The 17800-nt window shown below is 41.5% G+C and overlaps 1 protein-coding gene across 2 annotated transcripts in view; it reads left to right on the top strand.

Annotated features, from left to right (window-relative positions):
* Nucleotides 1-818: 818 nt before the first annotated feature.
* LOC140679254 (golgin subfamily A member 3-like) overlaps nt 819-17800 on the top strand; it is a 41453-nt gene continuing 24471 nt past the window's right edge. Inside the window, exons 1-7 of one of the 2 annotated variants that reach the window (XM_072914295.1) lie at nt 819-1045; nt 3839-4117; nt 6705-6817; nt 11765-12474; nt 12569-12677; nt 13841-14147; nt 16370-16572. In XM_072914295.1, the coding sequence (XP_072770396.1) occupies nt 937-1045; nt 3839-4117; nt 6705-6817; nt 11765-12474; nt 12569-12677; nt 13841-14147; nt 16370-16572 (1830 nt within the window). In that variant the 5' untranslated portion in view covers nt 819-936. The remainder of the gene's footprint in view (nt 1046-3838; nt 4118-6704; nt 6818-11764; nt 12475-12568; nt 12678-13840; nt 14148-16369; nt 16573-17800) is intronic. The other variant, XM_072914296.1, reaches the window with a different exon arrangement.

Consider the following 17800-nt stretch of genomic DNA (forward strand, 5'->3'; position numbering starts at 1 on the left):
TGTTGTCTCTGTCGTGTCCGTGTGTCAAAAATTGTTATGCGCTTATTTTTTTATTTGATTTTGTGCGTGGCATAGATTTGCTGTGCGCAGAGGACGCTTGAGCAGGCGCGCACCTTAGCGGCTGCGCTAGCATCACAGCTAACGTTAGCCATGCCGCTACCTTGCTCTCTGCTGGGAGAGGACGTATACGTATGTGACGTATGACGTGACAGTATGTGACGTATGACGTGACAGTATGTGACGTGTGTAAGAAGGTGCGCTCGCTGTCTGTGAGAGGGAGACACAGGAAAGAGTGAGAAGAGCCTGTCGTGTAATGCCAGCAGCTAAAAGCAACTGCGTGAGAATTGTGGATGTGTTGAAGGTGTGCTGGAAAATGCGGAACGGAAATTACGGAGCAGCAGAAAAGTGGAATGTATTATTTAAATCGGTGCGTTGGAAAACACGGACCGGAGTATTTTTTTAAACTGGATCTGGATCGGCATTTTCCCATGCCTTGCCGATACGCAATTTTTGGCAAATATCGGCAGCCGATCCGATCCAAATATCGGATCGGGACATCCCTAGTAACTGTACACATTTGATGTTCTTTAACGTAACCTGTTTTAAATAAACTAAACTGTCACCATAACTGATAAATCTGCTTAATTAGCCCTTGACTCGCTTATGTTTGGATTGCTTTGATTGCATTATTTTTTTTTTCTTAAAACATTATTGCAACTTTTTATGAGCTGCTGCTTTGTTTGTGCCATCTACACATTTTTTGAGCTCGCTGTTTTGTGTTTTCAGGGCCGTTTGCCAGTTCCTGGAATTTGGGAAAGCAGTCCCCATGCTGCCATGCACTGTGTTTCAAGAACACCTTTCCAATCAGGATCCAGCAGTATCGTCTTAGTTGGTTGCAGTACAGGAATGGACGTTCGGAATTGATACACCGTTTAAATGGAGGTAAAGGCCGATCAATCCACAGAGGCTGTAGTCTGCACGCTGGAAAGTGAAAAGCAACAAGGGCTTGACGGCAATCAAAATGCAAACAAGGGGATTCACAATGGTGAGTAGGCGTGGGAATATTTAGCCACCTCACGAATCGATTACGATTAAGATTCAGGAGCTACAATTCGATTATTAATCAATTATTGATGCCTCTTTAATTTATGTATATTGATTCAGTTTTACATTTCTATTTGTTTCACTAAATGAGCGTTTATCACTTGTAACTTTTATAAACAGTGCATTTGAAAAAGGGTTTCCCATCAGATGTATTAAATTAAATAAAAAAATTGTAACATAAGTGCCCTATAATAAAGGAGCTGGTTGTATAGGATAGGATAGGACTTTATTGTCATTGCACAAGTACAACAAAACTATGTTTTCAGCACAAACCCGTTCAAGATGAGACAAACAAACAGTGTACAGGGTTACAGAACAGGAATGCTGATGGGTCGCCAAAGGCGCGTAAAAGATAAGAAAAAGGTAAAAGGCTGGGGAAGAAGATGAGTAAAAAATACAATCTAGACTGGGCTCCTAGGGGGGCCTAGTCTGGAGTGGGAAAAACCTCCATGCAATGCACACATAAACACGTTACATTTAATCACGACAACTCGCAACAGAGGGGCGGGGAGTTGGAACCCTGGAGGTCGACTGCTGCTATGAAGCGCTGCCAGCCGTCCATCACCCCGAGGGGAAACAAGCGGTGGTGAAGGCGTGGGGTGGGGGAGGGGCGGGTGTGTGTGTATGTGCCCATTGTCTTGGGTGTGATGATGTAATGTTCATAGACTGCGGCCGTTCTGCATGCAAGCAAAAGTTCGACTCCAGGTGTCGTTGAGGAGTGAGGGAGGTCAAAAGCGTCCATCATTGAGGTGTCCTCAGGGGTGTTTTCAGAACAGCCTGCTCCTGTTGTTGCAGCGTCACGGGCATTCGAGGGAGTCAAATCGTAGATTAGGATGTTTGTTTTCCGCGAGCAGACAATACAATGACTTGTCTGTTGTATCTCTCGTTGAGGTGTCCAGCTTCAGTCATCCAAATATTAGAACTGTCTGCATTACAGTAAATACATCGATTATTGAGTTTAGACGTTTACTAATCGATTTTATAATCGTCCATGTCCAAATTGCGATGTATCTAAACATTTATTATTTCCCCACCTGTAATCTCCCATCTCTAAAGGTGAGTGCAGATTATTTCCCGAATTAATATTGTTTTTATTGTCTTCTTATGAAAGCACCTCCCCACAACCAATCTAAAATCCCTGCTATTTTTTTTAGCATGATAAACACCAATGAAACAAAAGCATGCATATTTTGAAACTTGAATATCTCCTTCATGCATTTTCAGTAATGCCACAATTCAATTTACCTTCCTAAAAACTGACTTTTCAAATATGATAGCCATACGTACGTAATAATAAAAAAAAAAAAATAGGCTTGAATTAATTCAGATTACAATGGCCTGTCTTCTTGGCGGAATATGCGTGTATACGAAGGGTGTAACGATACACAAAAATTTCGGTTCGGTACGTACCTCGGTTTAGATGTCACGGTTCGGTTCATTTTCGGTACAGTAAGAAAACAACAAAATATACATTTTTTGGTTATTTATTTACCAAATTTGCAAAATCTTCCACCAAAAATATTTGTCTTAGTGGATAGGTTGATTGGCAACACTAAATTGGCCCTAGTGTGTGGATGTGAGTGTGAATGTTGTCTGTCTATCTGTGTTGGCCCTGCGATGAGGTGGCGACTTGTCCAGGGTGTACGACGCCTTCCGCCCGATTGTAGCTGAGATAGGCTCCAGCGCCCCCCGCGACCCCCAAGGGAATAAGCGGTAGAAAATGGATGGATGGATGGATGGAATATTTGATGTGAAGTAATCGGAATCTTGGATAGGTCAATAATTCATAATAGCATTGATTTTGATTCAATATTATGTTTGGAGCAATGACAGTTTGAAAGAAAAAAAAACAGCTTTGTTTTATTAGTCAACATTGCAACTTTTTCTAAATGACATTTAACCTTTAAGCTTTTTTATTTCACTTTTGTTATGTTTTTGTTTATTTTAGTAGTATTTTTAGAATGTGCTGTGGGCCTTTAAAACATTAGCTGTGGGCCGCAAACGGCCTCCGGGGCACACTTTTGACACCCCTGCTATAGATAATAAAAAATTAAATCTGATAAATCTATGGATAAAAAGCAGAGCCTGGTGACGCATGCGCGTTTATCATAACTCTCTCAATCTCTCTCTGTCTCTGCCACTCCCTCACCAATGCTGCTGTTGTTTTGTTTTTAACCCCTTCTTAACCCTGAACGTACATTGAAAATACACGCAACCCTAACTCAAAATTTGAGGCATTTAAGAAACTCCGCCCTGACAGCTCCGCAAAAGAGGACATGTCAGGTGAAAAGAGGTTGATGGTCAGTATATTGTAGCCCGTTAGCTGCTAGCATGCCGTGTGTTGTGCCTCGGTGTGCATTGTATACACAACGTGTGTTACGCTACTTAATATGTCCGTGTGGAAACTCGTTCGGTACACCTCCGAACCGAACCGAAACTCCCGTACCGAAACTGTTCTATACAAATACACGTACCGTTACACCCCTAATCTTGTGTCATTCCTTTACACTTGTATCTTAATTATACAATTGTTTTCAGTCACATGATGGCGATATTGAAAGTAGCAGTGCAGCATGGTTTTACGCTTTTTGATCTGGAGGTGAAATGCTGCGTTCGACTCAAGTGTTGTCAAAGTTGCTCAGCAAGTTTGCCAACACACATCACGCTCATTTTGCATTCTCCTTTTGCAATACCGACTGTGACTCACTCATCCCTTGGGACTTGTCCGTTTCAGGTCCCGTCAGCTCTGATGCGAGGCCAAATGGAGATGAACTGTCAGTGGGCATCGGGGCTACCAAGGGCTCCCATGTTAATGGGTCCGTGCCTCCGACAGCACTTCCGCAGAGCACAGGCTCCCCGGTCGACTCCCAAGCGCAAGAGGCCACCGCAGGTGTGACTGCTTATCCAGCCATGGTGCTTGAACCTGAGCAGGCTGCTGCTGAGGTCACAGTTCACACGAGTGATGCATTGCAGTCACTCAGACTCAGTATGCCTATGCAGGAGACGGATATGTGTAAGCATAAACTTGTTGCATGAGTGCCCCTATTGTGACACCCCCTTTTTTAACCCTATTTTGCTGGAAATTGTTATTCAAAACCAACACATGACTTACATATACTGTGTTTTGGGGTCTGGGTAGATAGAGTCCAGGAAAATGACTTTTGTGCAGTCTCCCTAAGAATTTCATGGCTTAATTTGTAACAGTGTTTCAGTTTATCACTATGCTCTGGAACTTATGATTTGAAACTTTGTGGTTTCAAGTAGAGATGTCCGATAATGGCTTTTTTGTGCCGATATTCCGATATTGTCCAACTCTTAATTACCGATTCCGATATCAACCGATACCGATATATACAGTCGTGGAATGAACACATTATTATGCCTAATTTTGTTGTGATGCCCCGCTGGATGCATTAAACCAGGGGTGCTCATTACGTCGATCGCGATCTACTGGTCGATCTCGGAGGGTGTGTCAGTCGATCACCAGCCAGGCATTAAAAAAAATAGTCCTAAAAATGAACGATCATAAATCTTCACTATGACGTCACTTTCGTCACTTGATTGACATTCACGGCACCCGAGGGTCTTCTGAGATGACGCTGGCTGCTGCCAGCTCATTAAAATTACCGACTGGAAGGCGAGAAACACTTTATTTCAACAGACTCTGGCGCCGTACCTGTCGTCAAAACTCCAAAGACCGACTGCACAGTTGCACATTAAAAGCTCTGCTTCATCCTGCCTGCGCTACCAAAATAAGAGTCTCAGAAAGCTGGCGTGCAGAAGCTAGCAAGCTACGGAGTTTGCCGACAATGTATTTCTTGTAAAGTGTATACAAAGGAGTACGGAAGCTGGACAAATAAGATGCCAAAAACCAACCATTTTCATGTGGTATTGGACAGAAAGGAGGACTTTTTTTCTCCTCCATTCGAAAATGCGGACGTTATCATCACCACTGTCTGATTCCAATCAATGCAAGACATCACAATCAGGTAATACACCAACTTATATTCTTGTCTTCATGAAAGAAAGGAATCTATATGTGTTAAACATGCTTTTATTATCTTTAACCACCTTTAACTTGTTAACAATATTAACTATATGTGTTAAACATGCTTGTATTATCTTTAACCACCTTTAAGTTGTTAACAATATTAACTATATGTGTTAAATATGCTTGTATTATCTTTAACCACCTTTAAGTTGTTAACAATATTAACTATATGTGTTAAACATGCTTGTTTTATCTTTAACCTCCTTTAAGTTGTTAACAATATTAACTATTTGTGTTAAACATGCTTGTATTATTTTTAACCACCTTTAACTTGTTAACAATATTAACTATGTGTTAAACATGCTTGCATTATCTTTAAACACCTTTAACTTGTTAACAATATTAACTATATGTATTAAACATACTTGTATTATCATTAAACACCTTTAATGTATTAACAATATTAACTATATGTGTTAAATATGCTTGTTTTTATCTTTAACCTCCTTTAAGTTGTTAACAATATTAACTATATGTGTTAAACATGCTTGCATTATCTTTAAACACCTTTAACTTGTTAACAATATTAACTATATGTATTAAACATACTTGTATTATCATTAAACACCTTTAATGTATTAACAATATTAACTATATGTGTTAAACATGCTTGCATTATCATTCAACACCTTTAACTTGTTAACAAAAACATATATTTCATAAATAAGTAAATATAAATTATATATATGAATGAGGTAGATACCCACGACTTGATCAATTGAAAAGTAGCTCGCCTGCAGAAACAGTGTGAGCACCCCTGCATTAAACAATGTAACAAGGTTTTTCCAAAACAAATCAACTCAAGTTATGGAAAAAAATGCCAACATGGCACTGCCATATTTATTATTGAAGTCACAAAGTGCATTATTTTTTTTAACATGCCTCAAAACAGCAGCTTGGAATTTGGGACATGCTCTCCCTGAGTGAGCATGAGGAAGTTGAGGTGGGCGGGGTTGGGGGGAATATTGTAGCGTCCCGGAAGAGTTAGTGCTGCAAGGGGTTCTGGGTATTTGTTCTGTTGTGTTTACGGTGCGGATGTTCTCCCAAAATGTGTTTGTCATTCTTGTTAGGTGTGGGTTCACAGTGTGGCGCATATTTGTAACAGTGTTAAAGTTGTTTATACGGCCACCCTCAGTGTGACCTGTATGGCTGTTGACCAAGTATGGCTTGCATTCACTTGTGTGTGTGTGAAAAGCCGTAGATATTATGTGATTGGCAGTGCCTTTAAGGTTTATTGGCGCTCTGTACTTCTCCCTACGTCCGTGTACCGCTCCGTACAGCGGCGTTTTAAAAAGTCATCAATTTTACTTTTTGAAACCGATAATTACCGATATTACATTTTAAAGCATTTATCGGCCGATAATATCTGCAGTCCAATATTATCGGACATCTCTAGTTTCAAGCTTTCCACACCAATAATGCACTCTGAAGCGTTGCATTAGGAAGTGATAATATCCATATTATATTGCTGCACCGATTCATACGCATTCTGTTTCAGACAGCTTCAGTTGTTAATGTGCCCTTTTTGAATAATGTCCTTGCTCTGTAGCCAATCAGAAGCCTTCGTTGGAGATGGAAAATGAGGAGAGGATTCGTCTGGAGGCTCGCAGACGCCTGGAAGAGCAGCTTAAACAGTACAGAGTACAAAGACACAAGGAGAGAGTGAGTTTATAGTCAATGTCAAGGACGTCAAGTCATGAATTTAAATGCATCATGCTAACCTCTTAAAAGTCACTTTATTTTGTTTATCACAGTCATTTTTTACATCCATCTGTTGTACCGACCTATGATTTTAAAATAAGTAATGAACACATGCAAAATAGATGATTCAAACTGGTGATATGCTTATTGTTCATTTTTAGGTGAGACTTGTTTACTTTCGTGGTCAATCATACTGTTATTCTACTACATCAGGCTTGAACATGATATATCACTGACTAAACAGGCTTTTTGAGTTGTTCTGTTTATTTACACATCTTCCAACGTATATGCATTTTTTTGCACTCTGTATTACGCTTCACTGCTCTCCAATTACACGTTTTATTGTGTTTTGACAACAGTCTTTGAAGCCTAGACTGTGTTCTTGCATCGAGACACCAGTGTAAACCGTGCTGGCTCGCCCCTCCCCCTGCAAACGCTTGTTTTTTGTGCCGATACAACTCCTTCAGAGGGCATACGTGCCACTTTTGCAAATGCCCTCACCTCTGATTTCGGTTGTTGTAACACATTGAAACTTTCCAGAGCAATATCATACTTGCCAACCCTCCCGGATTTTCCGGGAGACTCCCGAAATTCAGCACCTCTCCCGAAAACCTCCCGGGACAAATTTTCTCCCGAAATTCAGGCGGACTCAGGTCCATAATAACAAATATTTTATTTGAGTATTAACCCACAATTTAAACAGCATACCTGCCCAATCACGTTATAACTGTAGAATGATGGAGGGCGAGTTCTTGGTTTCTTATGTGGGTTTGTTGTTAGGCAGTTTCATTAACGTCCTCCAAGCGCGGCAACAACACACAACAACAGCAGTCACGTTTTTCGTCTGCCATAAAGCAGTTCGTCTGCCGTAAACAGCAATGTTGTGACACTCTTAAACAGGACAATACTGCCATCTAGTGCATTTGATGAAAGCACTTTTGTGCGTGCCACACATCAATGCATGATCAGAGAGGGTGTTCAGCATGGTTCGAAAAATATAGAATAGAACAAGGATGGACAATTCAACCCTTAACTCAACAATGAGTAGATGAGTGTTATGTGTGTGTATATGTGTAAATAAATTAACACTGAAATTCAAGTATTTATTTTATATATATATATATATATATAGATACATACATATATATATATATATATATATAATAAAATACATATATATACGTATATATATATATATATATATATATATATATATATATATATATATATATAAAATACTTGACTTGGTGAATTCTAGCTGTAAATATACTCCTCCCCTTTTAGCCACGCCCCCAACCACACCCCTGTCCCACCCCGACCACGCCCACCCTCCCCCCTCCCCCCACCTCCCGAAATCGGAGGTCTCAAGGTTGGCAAGTATGCAATATTGTTCTCCTTTCTTTAATTCCCATTGTTCATTAGGGACGTAGGAAGCCAACATGCTAAATAGTCGACAGGAGTTGTTTGCTCAATGAGTTGACATCATGTTATGCGCTGAACTCCTAATGGCACAAGGCTGTTTTTTTTTATTGGTTGGCACATAGTAGTTTAGTTTAGTCTTTATTTGAAGGTACAATGCACAGAAACATTAAGCTCAAAGACAGATATGTTCTGTACCAGACTATAGCTAATTTCCATCTGCAGTCCCTTGCTACCTAAATTAAAGGGATACAAAAATCATGGAATAAAATTATCACACTAAAATCATACTATAGCATGTAGTCAAATTAAGAAAAGTAATAAAATGCCCTTTCATTGACACATACTTAATATACAATACAACCACACCTCATTTACATCATCACACAAAGACAATACATGCTCTTGTTCACATCTGTCATCATTTGTAAAAGCAACCATGATTTTAACACACACACACCTCACAATTTACAACAAAATGCTCTCATGGATAAATATAATACACATTAAGTTGACGTGTCAAACATAGTGGCCACCTTATTGACCGTGTGAGCAGCTTTGAGTAAGTAAAATGATCAACATTTGTAAATTTGTCTTAAAAAATGCAAAAATGGAAGTGGGTACTTGTAATATTTCTTTAAGGTTGGCAGGTCTGTATGCAGCGATTTTCATTAGAAAATAAGAAAACACTTGGAAACCACAAGTCTCTGTGGGTGGAGGTAGGGCCACGATCATACGCAAGTTTAGCCTTGTAATGTAAACGTAAGGTAATGTAGTAGGGGCGGTATAGCTCGGTTGGTAGAGCGGCCGTGCCAGCAACTTGAGGGTTGCAGGTTCGATCCCCGCTTCCGCCATTCTAGTCACTGCCGTTGTGTCCTTGGGCAAGACACTTTACCCACCTGCTCCCAGTTCCACCCACACTGGTTTAACTGTAACTTAGATATCACCACGCCTCCTGTTTGTGGGTTGGGCTCTCGGGGGTGATGGGGCCGTGCTCTGGCTCCCACGCACTCTGGGAGTCGAATGTATTGTACATGCAAATTCACATATGCTCACATACGTACATAGGTACCTACGCTCCCACATACATACACAAATACAGTACATATTTACCTAGGGTAAACTGGGTGTAACACATGGCACACTGACAAAGCTTAACCTATTGTGACTATAACAATCTACAAGGTTAATGTAGGTTGCTTCTCTTTCTCCCCCTCCATTTTTCTGCATTCTTTTGTATCTCAAGTTATCATTACGTATATGTATTGTTGCATTTGAACAACTGTATTGTTGATAATAAAGGTAAATTATTGGTATTGTTCATTATCAATAGCGCTATTTCTATTGGTATTTGTATTGATCCATTTGTAGTGTAATAATGCTCATGGTTATTTCTGTATTATTTTTTATTTTTCGCTAACTGCTTATTTGCTATTACTTTTACCATCATATTTGTACATGTCATATTTGCTTATGTTGCTCTATTGTTGTTGTTGTTTGCTGTTGTTGTTTTTGTCTCTCTGTCTAATCCCCCTCTTGTCCCCACAATTTCCCCCTCTGTCTTCTTTTTTTTTCTCTTTCTATCCCCTCCTGCTCCGGCCCGGCTGCACTAAATGATAATATAAATACATTTAATAAAGTCAAATACAAATAAGGCAACAAGAGAAGTATCCTACACTTCTCTTTTGTAAAGTAAATCTGAACAGCCGACATGGGCATCTACATCAACTATATGATTTGCCTGAGAAGCTGGACAGGACATAAAAAAAAATAAAAATAAAAAAAAAAATAAAAAAAAAAGATATTGGGTTTCACTATGTAAAGCGCGTGGACATCGGGGGCGGTACCTCTGGATTGGCAGACCGGGGTGGTGGTTCCTCTCTTTAAGAAGGGGAACCGGAGGGTGTGTTCTAACTATCGTGGGATCACACTCCTCAGCCTTCCCGGTAAAGTCTATTCAGGTGTACTGGAGAGGAGGCTACGCCGGATAGTCGAACCTCGGATTCAGGAGGAACAGTGTGGTTTTCGTCCTGGTCGTGGAACTGTGGACCAGCTCTATACTCTCGGCAGGGTCCTTGAGGGTGCATGGGAGTTTGCCCAACCAGTCTACATGTGTTTTGTGGACTTGGAGAAGGCATTCGACCGTGTCCCTCGGGAAGTCCTGTGGGGAGTGCTCAGAGAGTATGGGGTATCGGACTGTCTGATTTTGGCGGTCCGCTCCCTGTATGATCAGTGTCAGAGCTTGGTCCGCATTGCCGGCAGTAAGTCGGACACGTTTCCAGTGAGGGTTGGACTCCGCCAAGGCTGCCCTTTGTCACCGATTCTGTTCATAACTTTTATGGACAGAATTTCTAGGCGCAGTCAAGGCGTTGAGGGGATCTGGTTTGGTGGCTACAGGATTAGGTCTCTGCTTTTTGCAGATGATGTGGTCCTGATGGCTTCATCTGGCCAGGATCTTCAGCTCTCACTGGATCGGTTCGCAGCCGAGTGTGAAGCGACTGGGATGAGAATCAGCACCTCCAAGTCCGAGTCCATGGTTCTCGCCCGGAAAAGGTGGAATGCCATCTTCGGGTTGGGGAGGAGACCCTGCCCCAAGTGGAGGAGTTCAAGTACCTCGGAGTCTTGTTCACGAGTGAGGGAAGAGTGGATCGTGACGGTGCAGCGTCTTCAGTAATGCGGACGCTGTATCGATCCGTTGTGGTGAAGAAGGAGCTGAGCCGGAAGGCAAAGCTCTCAATTTACCGGTTGATCTACGTTCCAATCCTCACCTATGGTCATGAGCTTTGGGTTATGACCGAAAGGACAAGATCACGGGTACAAGCGGCCGAAATGAGTTTCCTCCGCCGGGTGGCAGGGCTCTCCCTTAGAGATAGGGTGAGAAGCTCTGTCATCCGGGAGGAGCTCAAAGTAAAGCCGCTGCTCCTCCACATGGAAAGGAGCCAGATGAGGTGGTTCGGGCATCTGGTCAGGATGCCACCCGATCGCCTCCCTCGGGAGGTGTTTAGGGCACGTCCGACCGGTAGGAGGCCACGGGGAAGACCCAGGACACGTTGGGAAGACTATGTCTCCCGGCTGGCCTGGGAACGCCTCGGGATCCCCCGGGAGGAGCTGGACGAAGTGGCTGGGGAGAGGGAAGTCTGGGCTTCCCTGTTTAGGCTGCTGCCCCCGCGACCCGACCTCGGATAAGCGGAAGAAGATGGATGGATGGATGGATAGTAGAAATTATCTCGATCACTCTCAAAATCCAATCACTTATTCGTTATCACATTTCTGACTTTTCCTGATAGTTTCATCAAAATCCGCCCTTGACTTTTTAAGTTATGTTGCTAACTAACTAACCGAAAGACAAACAAACCCTGGCGATAATATACTGTATACCTCCGAGTGCACTGATTGGCCAGTGTGAGTGCAACATGGCAATGTATTTCAGGCTTGGCAACTTGATTCCAACTGATATATTGCTCGAATAACCAATCATTTTTGTTTTAGTCTCATCGCAGCACTCCAAGAAGCAGACAATTCAGTACTCTGGATCCAGAGCTCATGCTGCACCCTGAAGGTCTTCCCAGGGCTAATACAATCGCTATGACCAAGGAGTATTCTTTTCTGAGGACCAGTGTCCCTCGTGGTCCCAAACTGGGGAGTTTGGGAATCCCTACCACCAAGGAGAAGAAATCCAGAGCCTCCCGCACAAACAAGATCCACTCCTTGGCTGACTACAAGTCTTCAGAGAATGACGTCGAGGGCGGAGGTGGAGTAAAGACCGCAGACAACAGCGTGAGCTCCGTCCAGTCCACTATCAACTCTGTATCCACCCTTTCTGAGGTCAATGTAATGTCAGAAACCAGCACATTGGAGGTAAAAGGACAGGCCAGTGCTTCTCTCCAGACCGAGGACAATGTCTCTGAGATTGATGGAAGTGAATTAGGAGCGAGGCCAGGCAATGATGGCAATGACAGCGACAGTTCATCGTACAGCAGTGTGTCTACTAGGGGAACCTATGCAACACTCGCTGCTGCTATGAACAGACATGAGGGGCCCTACACTGTGGAGGGACAGGAGATTGCACCAGAGGCCATGGGTCAATTTCCCTCCCTGCAAGAAGTATTGCAGGCAGCTAGTGATGAGCAGCACCTTCTGGAGTTGGAACAAGAAGGTTCTGCGGAACAACGCAGCCGCAGAGACAGCTTTTCCAGCAGGTATTTATTGACAGGAGACACTCAATTAGTGGTTTGTTTATTTATTTGATCAACAACTGTGATTATTTTAACATATATTGTTTACATTATTCAGTGTGTCTTTGGAGAGTTCTGTGATGGGGCATGATGAAATGCTTCAGGTGTTAAAAGAAAAAATGAGACTGGAGGGTCAACTGGAATATTTGTCATCTGAAGCTAACCAGGTTAGTATAAGGCCTTTTTCAGTTTCCTAAATTACTGTACATGTTTTCAAATGGTTGAATATAAGCTTAACTGTATACTGAAAATATTGTCAATAGGGATTACAGACAAATACACTCAATTAGGGGTGTAACGGTACACAAAAACTTCGGTTCGGTACGTACCTCGGTTTAGAGGTCACGGTTCGGTTAATTTTCGGTACAGTAAGAAAACAACAAAGTATAAATTTTTGGGTTATTTATTTACCAAATTTGCAAAATCTTCCACCAAAAATATTTTTCTTAGTGAAATATTTGATGTGAAGTAATGGGAACCTTGGATAGGTCAATAATTCATAATAACATTGATTTTGATTCAATATTATGTTTTGAGCAATGATAGTTTGAAAAAAACCAAAAAAAACCAGCTCTGTTTTATTAGTCAACATTGCAACTTTTTCTAAATTACATTTAACCTTTAAGCTTTTTTATTTCACTTTGTTATGTTTTTGTTTATTTTAATAGTATTTTTAGAATGTGCCGTGGGCCTTTAAAACATTAGCTGTGGGCCGTAAATGGCCTCCGGGGCACACTTTTGACACCCCTGCTATAGATAATAAAAAATTAAATGTGATAAATGTATGGATAAAAAGCAGAACCTGGCGACGCATGCGCGTTTATCATAGCTCTCTCTCTCTCTCTGTCTCTGCCCCTCCCTCACCAATACTGCTGCACGCACAATTTGTTTTGTTTTTAACCCCTTCTTAACCCTGAACGTACATTGAAAATACACGCAACCCTAACTCAAAATGTCGGACATTTGAGGCATTTAAGAAACTCCGCCCTGACAGCTCCGCAAAAGAGGACATGTCAGGTGAAAAGAGGACGTATGGTCAGTCTATCCTAGCCCGTTAGCTGCCAGCATGCCGTGTGTTGTGCCTCGGTGTGCATTGTTTAAGCAACGTGCGTTACGCTACTTAATATGTCCGTGTGGAAACTCGTTCGGTACACCACCGAACCGGAACCCCCGTACCGAAACGGTTCTATACAAATACACGGACCGTTACACCTCTACACTCAATACAAATATCTATATATATATATATATAAGCACTTTTGGTTGTTGTTGAGAGCCATACTTGAATAATTTGGAGGTACAATTCTGATGATCTTGTTCTGGCCACTAGACTCTCAAGGAGAAGACTGAGCTCCAGGCCCAACTGGCTACAGTGAACGCTCAATTGCATGCTCAGAAGACGGAGGCTCACGTCAGCCAGGAAAAGCAGAATGTCCTTAATACAGAAGTGGGCACACTGCGGCAGAACTGCAGCCAGCTAGAGAAGGCGATGGTGGAGCTCCAGGGCAATTTGGAGAACAAAAATGCTGGTCTGGCATCCTTGAGCAATGACCTGAAGGTAGCTGAAGACCAGTACAACAGGCTGATGGGGAAGGTGGAGGAAATGCAAACCGCTCTCATATCAAGGGACAGTACAGGTAAGACCACAGTCTACTGAGAATAAAAACAATTATGACTACTTACTATATACAGTGGGGCAAAAAAGTATTTAGTCAGCCACCGATTGTGCAAGTTCTCCCACTTAAAATGATGACAGAGGTCTGTAATTTTCATCATAGGTACACTTCAACTGTGAGAGACAGAATGTGGAAAAAAAATCCAGGAATTCACATTGTAGGAATTTTAAAGAATTTATTTGTAAATCATGGTGGAAAATAAGTATTTAGTCACTTCAAACAAGGAAGATCTCTGGCTCTCACAGACCTGTAACTTCTTCTTTAAGAAGCTCTTCTGTCCTCCACTTGTTACCTGTATTAATGGCACCTGTTTGAACTCGTTATCTGTATAAAAGACACCTGTCCACAGCCTCAAACAGTCAGACTCCAAACTGCACTATGGCCAAGACCAAAGAGCTGTCGAAGGACACTAGGAAAAGAATTGTAGACCTGCACCAGACTGTGAAGAGTGAATCTACAATAGGCAAGCAGTTTGGTGTGAAAAAATCAACTGTGGGAGCAATTATCAGAAAATGGAAGACATACAAGACCACTGATAATCTCCCTTGATCTGGGGCTCCATGCAAGATCTCATCCCGTGGGTTCAAAATGATCATGAGAACGGTGAGCAAAAATCCCAGAACCACACGGGGGGACCTGGTGAATGACCTGCAGAGAGCTGGGACCAAAGTAACAAAGGTTACCATCAGTAACACACTACGCCGACAGGGAATCAAATCCTGCAGTGCCAGACGTGTCCCCCTGCTTAAGCCAGTGCATGTCCAGGCCCGTCTGAAGTTTGCCAGAGAGCACATGGATGATTGGGAGAATGTCATGTGGTCAGATGAAACCAAAATAGAACTTTTTGGTATAAACTCAAATCGTCGTGTTTGGAGGAAGAAGAATACTGAGTTGCATCCCAAGAACACCACACCTACTGTGAAGCATGGGGGTGGAAACATCATGCTTTGGGGCTGTTTTTCTGCTAAGGGGACAGGCCGACTGATCCGTGTTAAGGAAAGAATGAATGGGGCCATGTATCGTGAGATTTTGAGCCAAAACCTCCTTCCATCAGTGAGAGCTTTGAAGATGAAACGTGGCTGGGTCTTCCAGCATGACGATGATCCCAAACACACCGCCCGGGCAACGAAGGAGTGGCTCCGTAAGAAGCATTTGAAAGTCCTGTAGTGGCCTAGCCAGTCTCCAGACCTCAACCCCATAGAAAATCTGTGGAGGGAGTTGAAAGTCTGTGTTGCTCGGCGACAGCCCCAAAACATCACTGCTCTCGAGAAGATCTGCATGGAGGAATGGGCCAAAATACCAGCTACTGTGTGTGCAAACCTGGTAAAGACCTATAGTAATCGTTTGACCTCTGTAATATAACCTTTGTTGGCAATAACAAAGTATTGAGTTGAATTTTTGTTATTGACCAAATACTTATTTTCCACCATAATTTACAAATAAATTCTTTAAAAATCCTACAATGTCCTACAACATTCTGTCTCTCACAGTTGAAGTGTACCTATGATGAAAATTACAGACCTCTGTCATCATTTTAAGTGGGAGAACTTGCACAATTGGTGGTTGACTAAATACTTTTTTGCCCCACTGTATATATTTGACAGCTTTTTCACAACGAATGTGATTGATTGAGATTGTCTTTAAGTATAATTGGGTTTTAGTGGGTTGTGCAGCATCATTGCTGACTTTAAAGCACTGGGGTGCACCTTATTTACGCAGAGAGAATGATATCACAAATTAAAACCATCTTATTAACGCTAGTGAGCATCATGAGAACTTAATACCTAGTTTTTAGCTATTATTCTGTCCAGCTATTCATTAAAACTGTTTGTTCTTCTGCTCTACTGCTGTGAATTAATGTTAAAGTTTCATATACTTGGTTTGAGGTGATCCAAATTTCAATAGACCTTATTTTGACTCGAATGGCATCATCAGGGTCGTCTGTCTTGTATGCGCTCTTTGATTGAGTTCCATTCAGCCGGGTTAGGTCCCTGCTCACTGCGACCCTGACCAGGAAAAGTGATAGAAAATGGACGGATAGATGGCATTATCAGAGAGCCGTCCTTCAGCTTACTTTATGTGCATATGTACAGTACTTTTTCATTTTGTCTGCCACCGTTTAAAATTGCAGCCAAAAGCAACGATTGTAATTCATGTTACTTTGTCCGTGTTCAATTTTGTAGTGCAGGAAATGCGTCTGCAGATGGGTGGCCTTCAGAACCAGCTTCAACAGGTCCAGCTGGAGCGCAGCACGCTTCAGAGCCGACTGAAAACCTCCCAGGCAGAGATCGACTCACTCCAGCAGGTCAGGCAGTGGTACCAGCAGCAGCTGGGCCTGGCTCAGGAAGCTCGAGTGCGATTGCAAAGTGAAATGGCAAACATGCAGGTAAGATGGACATTTCTTTGTTCACCATACACTGCAACAAGTCAGTGCTCAAAAACAAGAAAAAAAAAAAAAAAAAAATTAGGGGTATTTTATTTGAACTCAGCAAAATTATCTGCCAATAGAACAAGAAAATTTGGCTTGTCAAGACTTTCTAAAACAAGTAAAATTGGCTAACCTCAACGAACCCAAAAATACCTTAAAATAAGTATATTCTCACTAATAACAAGTGCACTTTTCTTGGTAGAAAAAAAAACAACCTTTTTGTTCAATATGTTGAAAAATATTCTTAAATGAAGTAAATGCTAGTGCCATTATCTTGACATAATGATATGCGCTCTGCATTACATTTCTTGAAACCAGCAAACTTATACTAAAAACTAATTTATTGTTCTTAATGGAAAGCCAAGAATGCAACCGCTTGTTACTTTCGGAGTCTCCTAGCCGCTCAGGCAAATCATATGGTCTAAAAATGCATTTTTCCATAGATAACATGACATCATCGCGCCAAGTGCGTGCTCTTTCAGTCAATTAGTGCGCATATATACAGTCCGGCCCCCGGCCAAAATGTTTTTAATTGTAATTTTGAAGAATTTATCTGAATGTGCATGAGCTATTTCTGTTCAAAATTGTTTGAAATGTTAAATGTTTAAATATTAACTGTTAGTTTACTGTACTGTGCCAACTGTACTACTATATGAGTACCTATTTTCTATTGTTTCATTGAAAATAAAACCGCAAAGTCCATTTGGCTGTCATCTGTTTTAATTATGAGACACAATTGTGTCAAAATCATGATTTTTTTTTTTTCCAGTTTTTTTAGTTAGCGCCTCCTATGCATCTGCGCAAAGGTTGCAAAAAGTCCCTTTAAAATGTGTTGAAGTTCACTTTATTATCATCACTAAGCAACAACATAACTTCTGTTTAGTTACACAGCATTAACCTTCTGTTCAGTGCAAAATAACCTTCAAAATTATTTATGACGTAAAAAGTATTATTTTTACATTGTTGGCCACCCGAAGAAATATGTGTGCATGTATTTGCAGTCTTGACGTACAATAACATGACCACAGCAGTTTAAAATATCGCATGAAAGCAGAAAATCATGCACAAATGTAGGAATAGCATGACGACAAACTGCTGTCGGTTAAAAATCCTCTATTTACAGGAGTATCCAAACGGCTTACTGAAAAGTCAATGCATGCGGGGGCCATTTTGATATTTTGTAAAA

This window comes from Nerophis lumbriciformis, linkage group LG12 (assembly GCF_033978685.3).
Source record: "Nerophis lumbriciformis linkage group LG12, RoL_Nlum_v2.1, whole genome shotgun sequence".
Classification (NCBI taxonomy): Eukaryota; Metazoa; Chordata; class Actinopteri; order Syngnathiformes; family Syngnathidae; genus Nerophis; species Nerophis lumbriciformis.